General features: G+C 39.5%; 1 protein-coding gene across 1 annotated transcript in view; it reads right to left on the bottom strand.

Moving 5' to 3' along the window:
• The window catches only part of LOC115271144 (guanine nucleotide-binding protein G(q) subunit alpha-like), a 206,150-nt gene that overhangs the window by 133,757 nt on the left and 57,047 nt on the right, over positions 1 to 15,346 (bottom strand). Inside the window, exon 2 of the mRNA XM_029911691.1 lies at positions 14,123 to 14,307. Within this exon, the coding sequence (XP_029767551.1) occupies positions 14,123 to 14,307 (185 nt within the window). The remainder of the gene's footprint in view (positions 1 to 14,122; positions 14,308 to 15,346) is intronic.

Raw genomic sequence — 15,346 nt, 5'->3', positions numbered from 1 at the left:
TTGTCCTCTGCTGGACAATCTCCAATTTGTCCACATCCTTTCTGTAGTGTGGGCCCCAAAACTGGACGCAATACTCCAGATGTGACCTCATCAGTGCTGAATAGAGGGGAATAATCACTTCCCTCTATCTGTTGGCAATGCTCCTACTAATGCAGCCCAATATGCCGTTAGCCTTCTTGGCAACAAAGGCACACTGCTGACTCATATCCCATTTCTCATCCACTGTAATACCCAGGTCCTTTTCTGCAGAACTGCTGCTTAGCCAGTCAGTCCCCAGCCTGTAGCGGTGCATGGGATTCTTTCTTCCTAAGTGCAGGACTCTGCACTTGTCCTTGATTAACCTCATCAGATTTCTTTTGGCCCAATCCTCCAATTTGTCTAGTTTATTCTGGACCCTATCCCTACCCTCCAGCATATCTACCTCTCCCCCAATCTTAGTGTCATCCGCGAACTTGCTGAGGGTGCAATCTATCCCACCATCCATTAATAAAGATGTTGAACAAAACCAGCCCCAGGACCAACCCCTGAGGTACTCCGCTTGATACCGGCTGTCAACTAGACATTGAGCCATTGATCACTACCCGTTGAGCCCAACAATCTAGCCAGCTTTCTATCCACCTTATAGTCAATTCATCCAATCTATACTTAAGCATAAGCATTAAGGCACCCAAAGTTACAGGGCAGGTGGTGACAGGACCCCTGAGCTCTGGGTGATCCCTAAAACATCACAATGTGGCAGCTGATTGGTCAAATACCTCCTAGTCTATAAAGTACTTATCAAATCGAGTTTGAGATACAAAAACACTATGTGGTAAAAATGTGCATAAAATATTTGCTCATCATCAGAAGCCACACTTGCAGCTTCTCTAAATGTAGCTAATCTCCATTAGTATTTCCTTTGTTCACTATTCTGTGTAATGTTACTAAAACTATTGGCTTCTGATTTCTAACCCCACATCATAGCACTGCAGTTCTGTTTGCTGGCTCAGCTCTACAGCTACTTGAATGCAGTGTTTCTTATTTTTAATACATATGGGCCTCAATCTCCTCTGCTTTGCACCTTGTATAGTCAATGTCTGCTCGAAGTGGGAGTAAAATCAGAAGGGCAGCATTTTACAACCACCCTGCCATCCCGTTACACAGATATAAGTGACTACCCAAGATGTAAGTCACTGGAGAGTCAGACCCATGTGATCAGTTCCAAGTTATGTGCTGCTGGGCTCAACAAATATCCTGCTGAGATCCCCATCAGGCTTCAACAACTGCCACGTATATGATAGGCTTGTCAGCCTGCTTCTGACTGTTATTTCCTTCCAGTTCCAGGCAGTTCTTGTTTATTCACCCCATTCTTTTTTCCAACAAAAGGCAATTGCACCTGATCAATGATGCAGGATACCACAGGTGACAGACCAGAGACTGAATCCATCAAAGGGATCCAATCACCAAGTCTAGAATGGCCTCTATTTAAAAAAAAAAAATCAAATAAAAGTAGGGGGGAAAGCTTACTTGGCACCTGGAAAGAGAGCAATAATTATGTCATGTTCAAAGGATAATGATTTAATGAGCCCATCTAAACACTGGAGAAGCACTAATGAACAAATCTATCTTTTGAGATTAATCCTTACATTAGAAGTAGGTTCTCAACATTTCAGCCTATATGTCAATTGTCAAGCTCCCTTTATTCGTAACACTCTTAACATTTGCTCCAAGCCTTCCCCCAAATATATTTCTTTAAATCTTCTCTCACTGAGATGGTTTCATGAGAAGAATCTAATTTTAATTTCTTTCCTGAGAGGAAAGCAGATAATAAAATCTAATTCCCATATACTTTAGTGCAACAGTACAGGACACAAACATTATACTAAAAATGTCTGAACTGCCACAATTTCATTCTATTTTATGTTATCAAGGCTTCTGAAGATGGTGTTGGTTTCAGTACAGCCAGAAGCTTATAACATCTGTTTGGGATGCAGCCACAAAAGGCTGCCTCCCCATAGTCTGTTCTACTGTATTAGATTACAGAAATTAGAAACAGAAACAGCCTACTAGATCACAGAAGTGCATCTTCCTGCAAATTCAGGATATAGCATTCTGATGTGGATTAGAGTGGAGACTCTTACTACATAGCCCTGTTGCAGTTTTATTATTTGTCAGATGCGTAAAACACTACCCACATTGCTGAGTTACACAGTATCATCAAAGTGCAGTACACAGGAAGCTCTACAGGAAGACCACAAAAGATGAAGAGTGTCCAAAGAGGGACAAGCAGAAGGCTCCCAATGACATACCAGTCAGAGTATACATACTGCTGGAATAAGAAAAGAAAAACTACACAGCAAGCTAGTTATTGCTTCAGTAGATGGTTATTTGCCCTTTCTAAATTTGTATCTTTAAATAGGGAGAGGAAGAAACAATTTTATTTAGCGGCATTAATTTTTGCAAGAGGGAGTTACTGTTTAAAATATTTTGCAATGTCGTATTTGACTGTATCCTGCTAAGGCAAGGGCAGATATGCAATGTCATCGTTTATCACACAAGCAGGACATGAGCTATGCAGCTCTCATCACTTGCTGTACAGTCTATGCCTTTCCCACTTGAGCGCAATTTTCTTTATGTGCATTTCCTTGCTAAAAGGAAAGGGATTATTTTTTATGAGACCTTTTAGAATTAATCGAATAAAAGGGTATGGGATTTTTTTGTTTTCTTATCTTTGTATTCTCGATCAGCGCCATTAGAATTAGTGAAGGGTAAAGCTCAAAAAGCTCAGCGACTCAGTTTGGATATGTGATCCTAAAAGTTCAGATTCGTCTCTGAACACTACAGGGTTCAGTTCATGTGTGGTTAGCAAGCCATACCCCTTGTAGAAATCTCCCATGCACTCCTTGGCTACCCTATAAGCACTACCCCATTAAGATCACGTTTCCCTTTTGTCACGCCCCATGAACTCAGTAAAGACCCCACAATGTGTTTTTCCACATATCCCATGGAAATGCCTCTCCTTGACTGAATCTTTTAGTGACAACGCAATCCAATGTTTGTGGCATCTCAATTTATCACCATGGAATCAACTGACTCCTCTACAAGGGAATCACACCATGATGATCTCTGAAAGCTGCTTACCAACCAACAGAACTGGTCAAAAACAAACAAAATCTCTCTTTTACAGCTTTTTAATTTTTCCATTCCAAAATGATTTTTGGCCATTACATTTGTCATGACATTTTCTTTGAACGTTTTCTCTTATTTATGTATTTATTTGGCCACTGAATGCCATAGAAAAAAAATATATCCAGAGATTTTTGCACTCTCTTTTTTTCTTTTGAAAGAATCTTTTCCTGTTGCTATTTGTAACTGTCAAAGGTTGAGGCAGTTTGGACAAGTTGCAGAGTGGCAAAAAGAAAAATGGGGGAGAAGGAAAAAACAACCACCCTACTCAAAATCCCGTAAAATTCTGTAATTTGCAATTTGTAATTGCAAAAACCCATAAGCTTTTTGCAAAAGTTTCCAGTTTTGAAAAAAGGACCTTTTTGTCTACAAAGATCTGAATGAAATGTTTTGACCAGCTCTACAAACTAAAAAGCTTTTGTTAAAAAAGCATCCATAGTGAAATCAGGAAACACACGCACAAAAATGACATAATAGGTTTTAAAAAGAAAACCACTTGTCTGAATAGGACTGTGGTTTTGTTAGGTTAAAAATTTCCCCAACCCTTGTTTATTTTTTACTTTATTACTGCATGTACCTTTAAGAAAGCAAGCAAGCAAGCTGGCTTTTCAGAAGGCTGACAAAGTGGATACTTCTGGCCTCAGAAGTTAATTGACAGATTAAAGCAGGATGCCTTGGTTTGGACACAGAAATTTATATCAAATAACATGGAATGACCCCATTACTACTGTAATGAGTGACAGTGAGGGGACTGCCAGGCCCTCTAACAGATTTTTGTTTTAGATCCTAGAAAGGTAGATTGACACTTCCTTAACATGTAAGCTAAATTCAATGGTACTTCAATACTAATGTATACTTGTCAGAGCACTTATTAAAATACCGGCACAAGCCCTGCTTCTGCACAATTATGAGTTGTTGATTCTGTCTGAGAGATTACTAAATGAACCCTGCCAGTGTAAAAGCTATTAAATGTCTATTTAGTATTCAGCAGACTTCTGTTCAAATGATCCTTGAAGGAGCCTTGCATAATTGATGCTACCATATTTCTCCAACTGCAGGCACCTAGCTAAGTAGAACTAGCAGTGTATGATAAATTGAACCACAGGACCACCCCATAATAGTGATATGTGAATAAACACACATAAGAGAAGCATAAAAGCAAATCATATTTTATACTTTGCTCTAAACCTCTTCTTTATGAGATGTGCTGCCACTGCGACCTATTTTTCCCCACTGCTTTACAAATGGTAGAGCTAGGAAACAAAGTCTTCAGCTAGAGCAATGTCCTTCCAGGGTCAAGATGGCGCCATCTCTCAGAGGAGCATGGTGAAATCATGCTTTTAAGAAAGGAATAAATCTAACAAAGAGAACAAAATATAAAAACCATTGGAGCCTATTCTGATCCCAAAGGGCATGCCTTATTTGCTTAAATACAACGATGCACAATCATCAAAGCAGCCATAAAGCAATGTTGCTGGTATCTCGTCCCAGTGTAGGGCGATCTTCTAGTGGTGTACAGCTAGTTGCCATACCATACCACCTCCCAACTCTCGGTGTTGGCATATGGGCTGTGTTTGGAGCGGGGGTGGAGAGGAAACAGATGTGGCCATGGCTTTCTTTTACTCCAGTGATCCACAGCTAATGTATTAGTCCCTTGGGACCATAGGAAGCCAGCAGTCTATTTGCAATCCTGCTGAGTGCCAAGTCAAGAACTCCTCAGCTGCAGTTGAGGGTCTGGGACCCTGTATTTATAATGCACACACAGACAAACTATATATAGTGCATGTTAGGGAGACACTAGTTAGAGCACTTACCACAGAAATTCAGCCTCTTTGTTCTGTATACAGAATATCATCCACAAATTTAAAACACTGATTATTTGGGTGCAGGATGAATCTTCTTTTGAATTTGCAAATAAGGCTCGCTTCCTGCAAACACTTATGCACGTGCCTTACTTTCATGTAGTCTGTTAATTAGTTTACAAGGTTTATATAGCATTAAACAGTCTGCAAAAATTGTCTTATGGTCTCATATACTTCTCTGCCAGCAATTATGTCTTAGTTATCCTTTGAGAAATCTCTCTCTTTCATAATCAACACACTGGCCCTTAATCTTCCATGCCTCTCACCTAAGTAGACATTTACATCTGTGCGAAGTGAATGCAGAGAGTAAAATGGATGTAAAATGCTAATATCGTGAGGCCCTAATCCTCAAACACACATCCTAGGCACATGGCCAGTGTAAAGTGTGAAGTTATTTATGAGTCTAGGTGTTCACCAGCTTGGGACCCAATTTGGTAGAGTTATACACGCTGAAAAGGGGTAAAAACTATAGATCTTACAGTGAAGAATCAGGGTCATTAAGTGCACACACCCATCATTCAGTACATTCCAGTGTGCATATTAAACACACACTCAAAATTCAAACTAACTTGAGAAAGTAACTTCAATAACTTCTTTTTTTTAAATCTCAGTTGCTCAGGGTTAACCATTTTTCTCAACCAAAGTAGAATTGTATAAGAGGAAGTTTTCTTCATCTCAGAGCCGTTAAAACTTTTACCATATAGGAAGTGAAGAGAGAAAGTGGCAAACAAAAACCTCCAAACAAATGCTGTAGATTTCTTAACACATTTCAGTAAATTTATTTTAATTTATAACTAGTCCTGTATGATAGTAGAAATAAAGTATTCTAATGTCTACCAAACTTGCAGAATTGTTACATAGAACTGGATACAATTTATCTGAAACCCTTTTAGAAAGATCTAATTTCAAGAAAAACAAAATCAAGAAAATATTTATTTGAATCCAATGTTATTTTCAAAATTAACTGCGGGACAATTAAGACTCAAATAGTGTTAATTAATAAAATAATGGAGTGGTATTACTGCTAATCGATGTGTCCATTTTGGGACACACAAAGCAATACCTTTCAGAAAGCAATACTTCAGTATTAGATGTAGAGTACAAAACCTCATTTCTCAGGTAAAAAAACCCAAGCTCACATTTCATACAGTATATGGCCTGATTACCCTTCCCATTTTCCATCCCTCTGTCAGACAGAGTGTCTGCATGAATGTGTGATTATGTGAGCAGACATATACAATGATTATTTAAATAGAATTATGTGCCACACACATTAGAATTGAGATTTAGACAAGTGCAGAGTTAGTTACTGAGGAAACTAAGGATTTTGGAATTATGTGTTTTCTCACAGCCCGATAGATCATATGAAATGTACAGAGATCGCCAAGCAAGCAGTCACCAGCTCCTGTTTTCCACACTAGCTGATGAAATAAAATATGGTGCAGGAAAGATAGAAAACAGACATCACTCCCCAGCCAGCTGTGTCCTTCTGTACATACTAATTTCCTCTTGCCTAAGTACAGTCCTTTATTTATAAATTATAATATTTAAAGTGAACAAGAGATTATTTTAAAATGCTAAATAAAAAAGGAAGAGGAAAACATTTTATTGCACAACAAAATGAGTTGCTAACATTGAGCATTTAGAATTATGACTAACATTTCTTTCTGCAATACACTATATTATGGCTAGGGCCCTACCAAATTCACAGTCCATTTTGGTCAATTTCACGGTCATAGGATTTTAAAAATCATAAAATTCATGATTTCAGCTATTTAAATCTGAAATTTCATGGTGTTGTAATTATAAGCGCCCTGACCCAAAAAAAGGAGTTGGGATGGGGTTGCAAGGTTATTGATGGGGAGTTTGCGGTACTGCTCCCCTTACTTCGGCACTGTTGCTGACGGCAGTGCTGCCGTCACAGCTGAGCAGCTGGAGAGCGGCGGCTCCTGGCTGGGAGCCCAGCTCTGAAGGCAGAGCTGCCGCCAGCAGCAGCCCAGAAGTAAGGATGGCATGGTATGGTATTGCCACCCTTACTTCTGCACTGCTGCCTGCAGAGCTGGGCCCTCAGTCAGCAGCCGCCACTGTCTGGCCGCCCAGCTCTGAAGGCAGCACAGAAGTAAGAGTGGCAATACCATGATGCCCCTAAAATAACCCTATGACCTCTTGCAACTCCCTTTTGGGTCAGGACCTCCAATTTGAGAAACGCTTGTCTCCCACCTGAAATGAGTATAGTATAGGGTAAAATTACACAAAAGACCAGATTTCACGGTCCGTGACACGTTTTTCATGGCTGTGAATTTGGTAGGGGCCTACTTATGGCATATATATTTCATAATTAAGGCCCTGCAAGACTTATAAACAAACTTAACTTTAAGCACAGGAGTAATTCTGTTACATTTAGGGGGGGTTACCTAAATGCTCAGCATGCATGTAATTCTTTGCAGAATTGGGGCCTAAAATGGTCTCTCTGTTTTAGTAGTTGGGATTTCACCAGGAAGAGGAAAATATTTTTTTGTTTGTAAGTTCGTTTATAATAAAAACAAAATATTCTCCTGATGCTCGACCTGGTGGCTGATTACAATGTGCAAATTAGTGGTGTGTAAGCCAAGGTACTGTTAAAACACATACATTCATGTATTCATCTTCTGGAAGGTTTTCTTTAAATTTATTAATTTATTATTAATTAATTTTATTAATAAATTTTTTTAATTTTTATTAATTTTTAAATTGACAGAAAGAAAAACACAGTGCAGTACTCAATCAGAAGTCTTGCAGCAAAATTGTATTGACATTCATAGAGCATATAGGCAAACCCCCTTGTTTGTGTATGACATTAAAAATACACAATGTGCTTAGATGATTGTATATATTATGCAAAAGCTGGCCAGAGTTTTGAGACTAGAGTAAGTTTGTCCCCCAAAAGGAGTAAAAAAGAAAGGCCAAAATTTAGTGAGTACCACTAAGTTCAATGGGATCTGAGGGTGCTCCATATCTCCGAAAATCTGTCCATGTTTATTTAGGTGCCTTTATCATCATTATTAGTATTATGACAGAACCTACAACTCAGATAGGGACTCCACTGTGTTAGACATGGCACAAATAAGACAAAGAGTAGGGGAAAGGAAGCATTATTGAGATTTTACAAATGGAGATGTGAGACAGTGAAACTAAGGCCCCACTTAAGCAAAGCACTTAAGCACATGCTTGATTTTAAAAATAAGGCCCTGGATTCATTGTAAAGAAATAAAATTATCTTTTTAAGCGTGGTTTAGGTAGAAGTGAGAGAGAGGGAAATGGTAAGGAGTGATGAGGACACAGTGGGAGAAAGAAGAATGGAAGAAAGAGGGAAGCTCTCATTGAGACGAATGAGGCAGAGGGGAAGCAGTGTTAAAAGAGGGGAGTAGAAGTGCAGTGTGGGGACAATGAAGTATGGCAGCAAATGGAGCACGGAAATGAAGGAGGACTCAGGTGTGGTTAGAACTAATCAATCAGTCAACAAGCCAGTGTAAAGCCAAGTGTTCACATTGTGAGGATGAGATTTCTAATAACATCAGGATGCTTCTGTGGAGTGTGTCAGCCCTTAGCACTGCTCCCTGTGCTGCTGCTGGAGAAGCAAGTGTTCCAGAGGAGTTGTTGGGTTTTTTGGGGGGGATTTTTTTTTTAAATAAAGACACCCTGATGTTCCTCTCACTGCTGGCTCCCAAGTGGAAAGAAGGGTGAAGTGGTTACTCGGAGCCCTCAGCATTCATCTTACAGCACAGTATGATTCCTGAGAATCTATCATGGGTACAGTCCATGGTTCCTTGTCTGCACCCATGCTGTTAGGTGTGATGCTAATTTAAATCTTGTTACACAGGTTTTCATAGTGGCTGGCTCCCAGAAAATCTATTCCTTACCAAGAAATTGCAGGTAACCAGAGTGTAGAACTATGGTGCTTCATTATCTTTGTTTGTAAAGCTTCTCTTTATTGGACGAATTTCTTCATTCTTGTGTGCCTTGAGATGGATTTCTGAGACTACTCAAGCTGAATATTCACGAATGCTGACAGTATAAAGCCTTCTTTTCTATAACCTACTTTTAAGACCCTGTCTCAGTCCCTCAGGTTTGAGACTTTGAAGAAAATCATGCAGATGGCACATCTGCTTTGAGAGCAACTTCACAAGCTCGTTCCAGGTCAATAGGCTGTTCTTGAATACTTCATTTAAATATCACAGGAATCTCATTTTTCTAAAAGGACAGTAGTCCCCCAGAATCTTCCCTGTCTGGAAGTCGATGAGCAATTTTATTGAACATACTGAAACTTTATTCTTCTTGCATGTCAGGTGAGCTGACTGAGCTAGGCCCTCCTTGTCATCAGCAGTGTTTTTTGTTTGAGGTGGTTGGGATTCAACAGTGTTCACCTGGATCTCCAAATCATTTACTTGAGAGGTGAGTTTATCTAATTTGGCATCCATACCTACTACAGATCTTCTACAATTTTTATTAATTTGTTCCAAAATATTGTGGCTAGAGTTGTCTGGATCTGAAGCAGCAATGAGACAGCTGGATGCACAATAGCTTGGGGTGAATGCTGCAGAGTCAGATTGTGCACATAGAATTTTGACTTTAAAAAAATCTGCCTCATCCATTTGATTTTGGATTTTGAAACATTCCTTTTATAACAGGGTAGTAAATATACAGATTGCCTTTTGTAATAGAGTCTCAGGTCATGACCTTGGCTAAATGAATACAGAGATATTTGAAACCTACAGCAGAAGTTAGGAACAAGTACAAACTCCTTGCTCTGCTGGCAAGGCCTGCTCTCACTTTTGTCTTTTCAGCCTCTTTGAATCCACAGTTTCTTTCCGGACACTTCATTATAGCAATTTGGCAAGTTAGGTTCACATGGACTTGTTAACTGTGAATGAGATTCTGTGCACACCAGCCACCAATCCAGAACTAGTCTATTGCCTCTCTTGTGCCTGTCTGTTAGGGAGAAATAGAAATTGAAAATTGTCTTTTGGGAACTGTATACCTCCAGTGTAGTGACTTGAGCCTTTTGTTTAGTAGTTCCCCAAGCAAGTGCTTCCATAATGGTGGGAGAGAAAAATAAAAAATCCATATTGATATGCTCACTCCCACCCCTGTCCCTCTACCACTGGTTACATGTAGGAAATACACAACAGGAAGGAAGGCTCAGGACTAGTGTCTCTGAAGCAATGGCTTCCAATCCACTATTAAGAACACAGGTTCTGAGAAGAAGTTAGAGGTGAGAATAATGGCTAATAATGCTATGCTGAACTTTGTAGCTGACAGCACTATTGACAGGAGACTAGACACACACGGCCAAATTTCTGAAAGACAGGCCTACATTCTGAATGTAAAAAATGTGAGTGAACTTGAATATTTCTAGCTGCATATGCAGTGATTACTGTTGTAGCTCACACTGTGGATTTTCAGGCACATGTTGCCATTTAGATTCCTGATGAGCCATGTATGGATGCAAAACCTTATTTCTGTATGTAATCCTGGTAATTGCCTATGTATTTTTGCATGTGAAACTCAGGCTTATTTTTAATTTATAAAATGAGCTTGATTGTACATGCATCTTGACTTGTTATAAACTTTAAAAACCTCCACAATTACTTCAACTTTTAGTTTCAAGATATAAAGGAAAAACAATAAGCCTTCTACAAAAACTAACTAAATGCCAACCCATAAATCACCACTCCCCATGTCACGCAATATCCTGAGTGAAGAAACAAGCCGCACCCAATACCCTATACCTCAAAAGAAGTCAAATTCTGTCACACTAGCAGGGAGAAAGAATTCTGGGGTCAAGGCCTGGCATGACAGAATCTCCTACCACAAGCTCTAAGACATTTCATTCTAGATACCTAGCTTGAGGCTCTCAGCTGACTTCCCCCACCATGGCAACGAGTCTTACAAACAGCCAAGATCAGAATCACCTTCTTTAATTGAACCAGTTAAGTCTATACAGTCTATCAGAAAGTCTATGCAGTTCCTGAAGAAAATGACCTAATATGTATTCTGTGGCTAGCACTGCTTAATAGGTAGCCAGTCATGTTCTACATTAGCTGCCTCTTCCAAGTGGCCGACATAGAACATTTTACAGTTATCCAGTCTAGAAGTCACAGGGGCCTAGACTATCATAACAAAGTCCCAATTGCCTATTTAGGTGGACACTGCAGGGGTGGGAAGGGAAAGCCAGCTTTTTCCCCCCACTGGCATCACCTGATATTGCAGGAGCAGTCAGAAGTCCAAAACATCCCTAGATTTTTAGCCTCCTGAACAAAGGATAGAGAAACCCTTGAGACTGAAAATACCCCTGCTATGCCCTCTAGATCAAACCCACAGTCTGTAGCATTTAATGAACAAGGTCCATTCTATTCTCATATCTTTAAGCACAATCAGTGTTACTGTGAATTGGAAGCTGTGCAGTTTTCAAAACAGAGGGGGCAAAACAAGTGGTGAGCTAAAAATAGGCTGTTACTCAAACTTCAAGAAATTCTCTAGAGATAGGATTTCCTGATATGAGATTCAAGTTAATAGGAAGTGCCCTTCCTGTGTTTTTTAGGATGCAAGGGTAACGAGTTTGTTTTCAGCAGACTTAAAGTGGAGTCTGATCTGAGTTCATTGTTTTAAAGTGACCTTTTCTGCAAAATGTAAATTTGGTAGATCGTGTCCCTCAATAGTTAGGCATGATTTTGAAACAACTGTAGTGTCACTTATATTTTTATGTGCAAAGAGTCCTTAAGGAAATTGTGCATTGTCCCTATAAATTTAGGATGAGATCCATATATTCTTATTCACTCTGGGTAGTGCCTTACTTCACACGTAGCCCCATCAAAGTCAATGGAACCACTTGTGGCTATTCCAGGAGAGTAAGGGGATTAGAATCTAGCTCTTAAAAGTACCTAGATTTTACATAAGTACAATAATCATTCAACACACAGGCTCTGATGTGCCTTTCATTAAACTCACCTGACAGAACATATTCAGCCAACTAGAACTCATACAAGAAAAACAACAACTACTTTAGGTAGAGATTATGATTTACTATAACAGAGTTTCCAAATTCTGATTAAAAACAGTTTGGTCTTGTCTACACTAGCAAGCCACAACAGGCTCGATACCTCCTATTGCTGAAGTCGATGATATTTTGGATGCTGTATCTGCAGTTCACCTTTAATAATTAAACCTCATATACTTCAACACAGTGGGTGTCCACCTTAACACCAGTTTATTAAATCCTGTTGTTTCTGGTTAAGAGAGGTTTAGGTCTGTGGATTTCCTTGCTCTTTGACGTTTTGGGTACTTAAACAACAAATACTACAGAAAAAGAATATTTGAATGACTGGTAAGAGTTAATCTCACTTTTGTACAGCACGATTAAATAAACAGAGTAACTGACTTCACAAGAGTCAGAGTGAGGAGAGCATACACTTCAGAGAAAAAATAATTGAATCATTAGGACCATATCTAGCCAGCATTGCAAGAAAGAAACTCTCACTGAAAGGTGAGAGAGTTTGATAACAAAACCCCTGGGAGATTATGGATATTACAAATAATCTCTTTTGATTCTTTGCTGTAGCAGCAAAACACTAAGGTTTTTCAACATTCCCAGCAGCTACAAAGAGATCCTATTAGATAAAATTCAGGAGTTTTTTTAAAAAGAAAAATACAGGTTTAAGCAATTTTATGCCTTAAAATAATACTTTTTCATTCAAATACTTTAAAAATCTATGCACAAGTAAGCAAATATTATCCCAATGTTATTCTCCTTATTGGAAAACAAACCTCTTCTCTACTTAAGTGACTTGCTCAATGTTAAATAGTGAGCCAGTAGCAAAACCAGGATTAGAATCCAGGAGGCAAATTCTCAAATACAGGTTATGCAACTTCCAGGGGAGTCAGCAGGAGCTACATGTATGTATTTGACCCCTAGCTTCTATGTTCCAGTCCTGTTCTCTAACCACTAGGCATGAAACCTCCCCTATGTTCTGATGAATACTGGGAGTTTTACTACCTTTCATTGAAGTGTTTAAAATTTTTTTAATATCTTTTTCTTTTAAAAAGTAAATACAAAAAGGGTCAGAAAGAACTCAGATTTAGCTATATAAAACCTGACAAATGCTTACATAGATTTTCCCTTTTCATATAAAGCACAAATGTTGTGCGTTTCAGTGATGTCATCAGCCTCAATTTTATTTGTTTGCTTGTCAGTTTGTGTCAATAAGCATGACTTAATAGCAATCACATATACATGCACTCACACCCATTTTGATATTAGTTTGAGTTTCCAAAATATATAGCATTGAAACAACATTTTCAAGTAACATATGCAAACAAGTTTCAAGTGGTCCATCCTGATTATCACTACAAAAGTCCCCCCCCCCCCCCCGCTGCTAATAGCCCACCTTAATCGATTGGTCTCGTTAAGAGTTGGTATGGCAACCCCCATTTTTTCATGTTCTCTGTATATATATTTTCCTACTGTATTTTCCACTGCAGGCATCTGATGAAGTGGGCTTTAGCCCACGAAAGCTTATGCTCAAATAAATTTGTTAGTCTCTAAGGCGCCACAAGTACTCCTCGTTCTTAAATGCAAACAAGTTTAGCTTGTATAACAATTTAGCCCTACTTATAGATAAAGCCCTATTTTATCAGTATTTTAAATATTATGGGGCAGATCTCCAGGTCTGGCTGAGCCATGCTCTGCATGGAACCAAGGATGGGAAAATAGGAGGGAAGATGGTTCCAAGAATCTCAGAGCATGACAATCAAACTCCACCCTGCTCCTGACAATGCCCCCAGCCAGCCCAAATACGCTCCCTATATCAGGTGGATGCTCTCTGGCCCGTTTGTGCAGCCAGAGCAGTGCAAAAGGAAGAGAGCCAGGAGTCAGGATGTGGTCCTACACATCAACCTTCCACACAATCTGCGGTCTGCAAGATGTTTTCATCTAAACGTTAAGTACAGCATAACTTAAATACCAGGAAGCAACTGTATGAGTTTAAAAGCCTTTCCATACATTCCCTAGTATATAAAAGTGGAAAGCATTCAACTGCGTATTTAAACAGAAATCTCACCTTATTGTGTTCATACTTGTATGGGATTTTGAGTGTATCCATAGCTCTGATCATAGCTTGCATTGCTGTAAATATATTCTGATACACGAGTTTTGTGAAACCCCTTTTGTCTTCGTCAGAGTATCCTGATCCATGGATGATTCTCATCTGTTTGATGAATGTGCTTTTGCCACTTTCTCCCGTACCTGCAAGACATCCAATAAGGACACATCGTCAAACCAAAATATTCACAGAACACAAACATGATATTGTTGCACGAATTAAGCAACTTATTCTGTACAGAGCTGAGCAACCTGTCAGCACTCAACCACTAATAAATAACAATCACTCTTAATTACAGACAACACTAACAAAGGCCAATCCTATATCCAAACAGAGAAGGAATCCAGTCACAACTAAAGTAATGCTTAATTAATAAAAAGTTGCCTTTTTGGGACCAAAATAAGTAAGAGTATAATATGAGAAGGATTCCAAATGTTACCAACTAAAACATGTATACACCAAAACCTCTAGAACATCAACTGCTGGCCCTCTCTGTCAAGGTGGAATGAATAGGCTAAAACCAACCCAGATCAACCAGGCGTCCAGAGAGACGCTCCAATGACTCAGACTGACACTCTCAGTAGTGAAGCTGAGCAGACCCCCAACTTGAGAACAAAGGACTGGAAAGTATGAGATGAGGGATACATTGGCTCTGGAAGAAGCTTGAGAGCTCTCTCACCTGGGAACCCGACTAAGGAAGGAAGAAGTCAGAGAGAAAGAGAGAAGCAGAGAGCCTGGAAACGGAGTTCACTACAGCTTGGCTTGGTGGATTGCTCTGGGCTAACCAGAATGGACTGTTCTTTAACCTTCTTTACTCTATGAAAACCTAAGGCCTTCAGTGCTGTGTCCCAGTTGGCTAATAAACCCTACCATTTGGAAAACGCTGGTTAAGTGTCACTGTAAATGCTTGGTGAGGTGCATTTACCTCCAAAAGTGTACAAGTCTCTAACCAGGAGAGTATCTCAGTTGGCCTTGCTGAACAGCACTCTCAGAGTGAAGCAGGAATGCTGAAGCCCAGAGATTCAGTCTCACGGAGGTAGTGAGGTCACATGGCCTACACTGAAGGAAGAGAGAGTCCCCTTAGGGTCTGGCACATCAAAGGGGTTTCTCCAAGATACTGTTCCAAAGCTGGGGGTGTAGCATCAATCCTGTGGATCCATGACAAATCTACCAATGACCTTT

The sequence above is a fragment of the Terrapene carolina genome, unplaced genomic scaffold, assembly GCF_002925995.2.
Source record: "Terrapene carolina triunguis isolate 2854851 unplaced genomic scaffold, T_m_triunguis-2.0 Scaffold113, whole genome shotgun sequence".
NCBI classification, from domain to species: Eukaryota; Metazoa; Chordata; order Testudines; family Emydidae; genus Terrapene; species Terrapene triunguis.
This window is presented reverse-complemented; position numbering and strand designations above follow the sequence as displayed.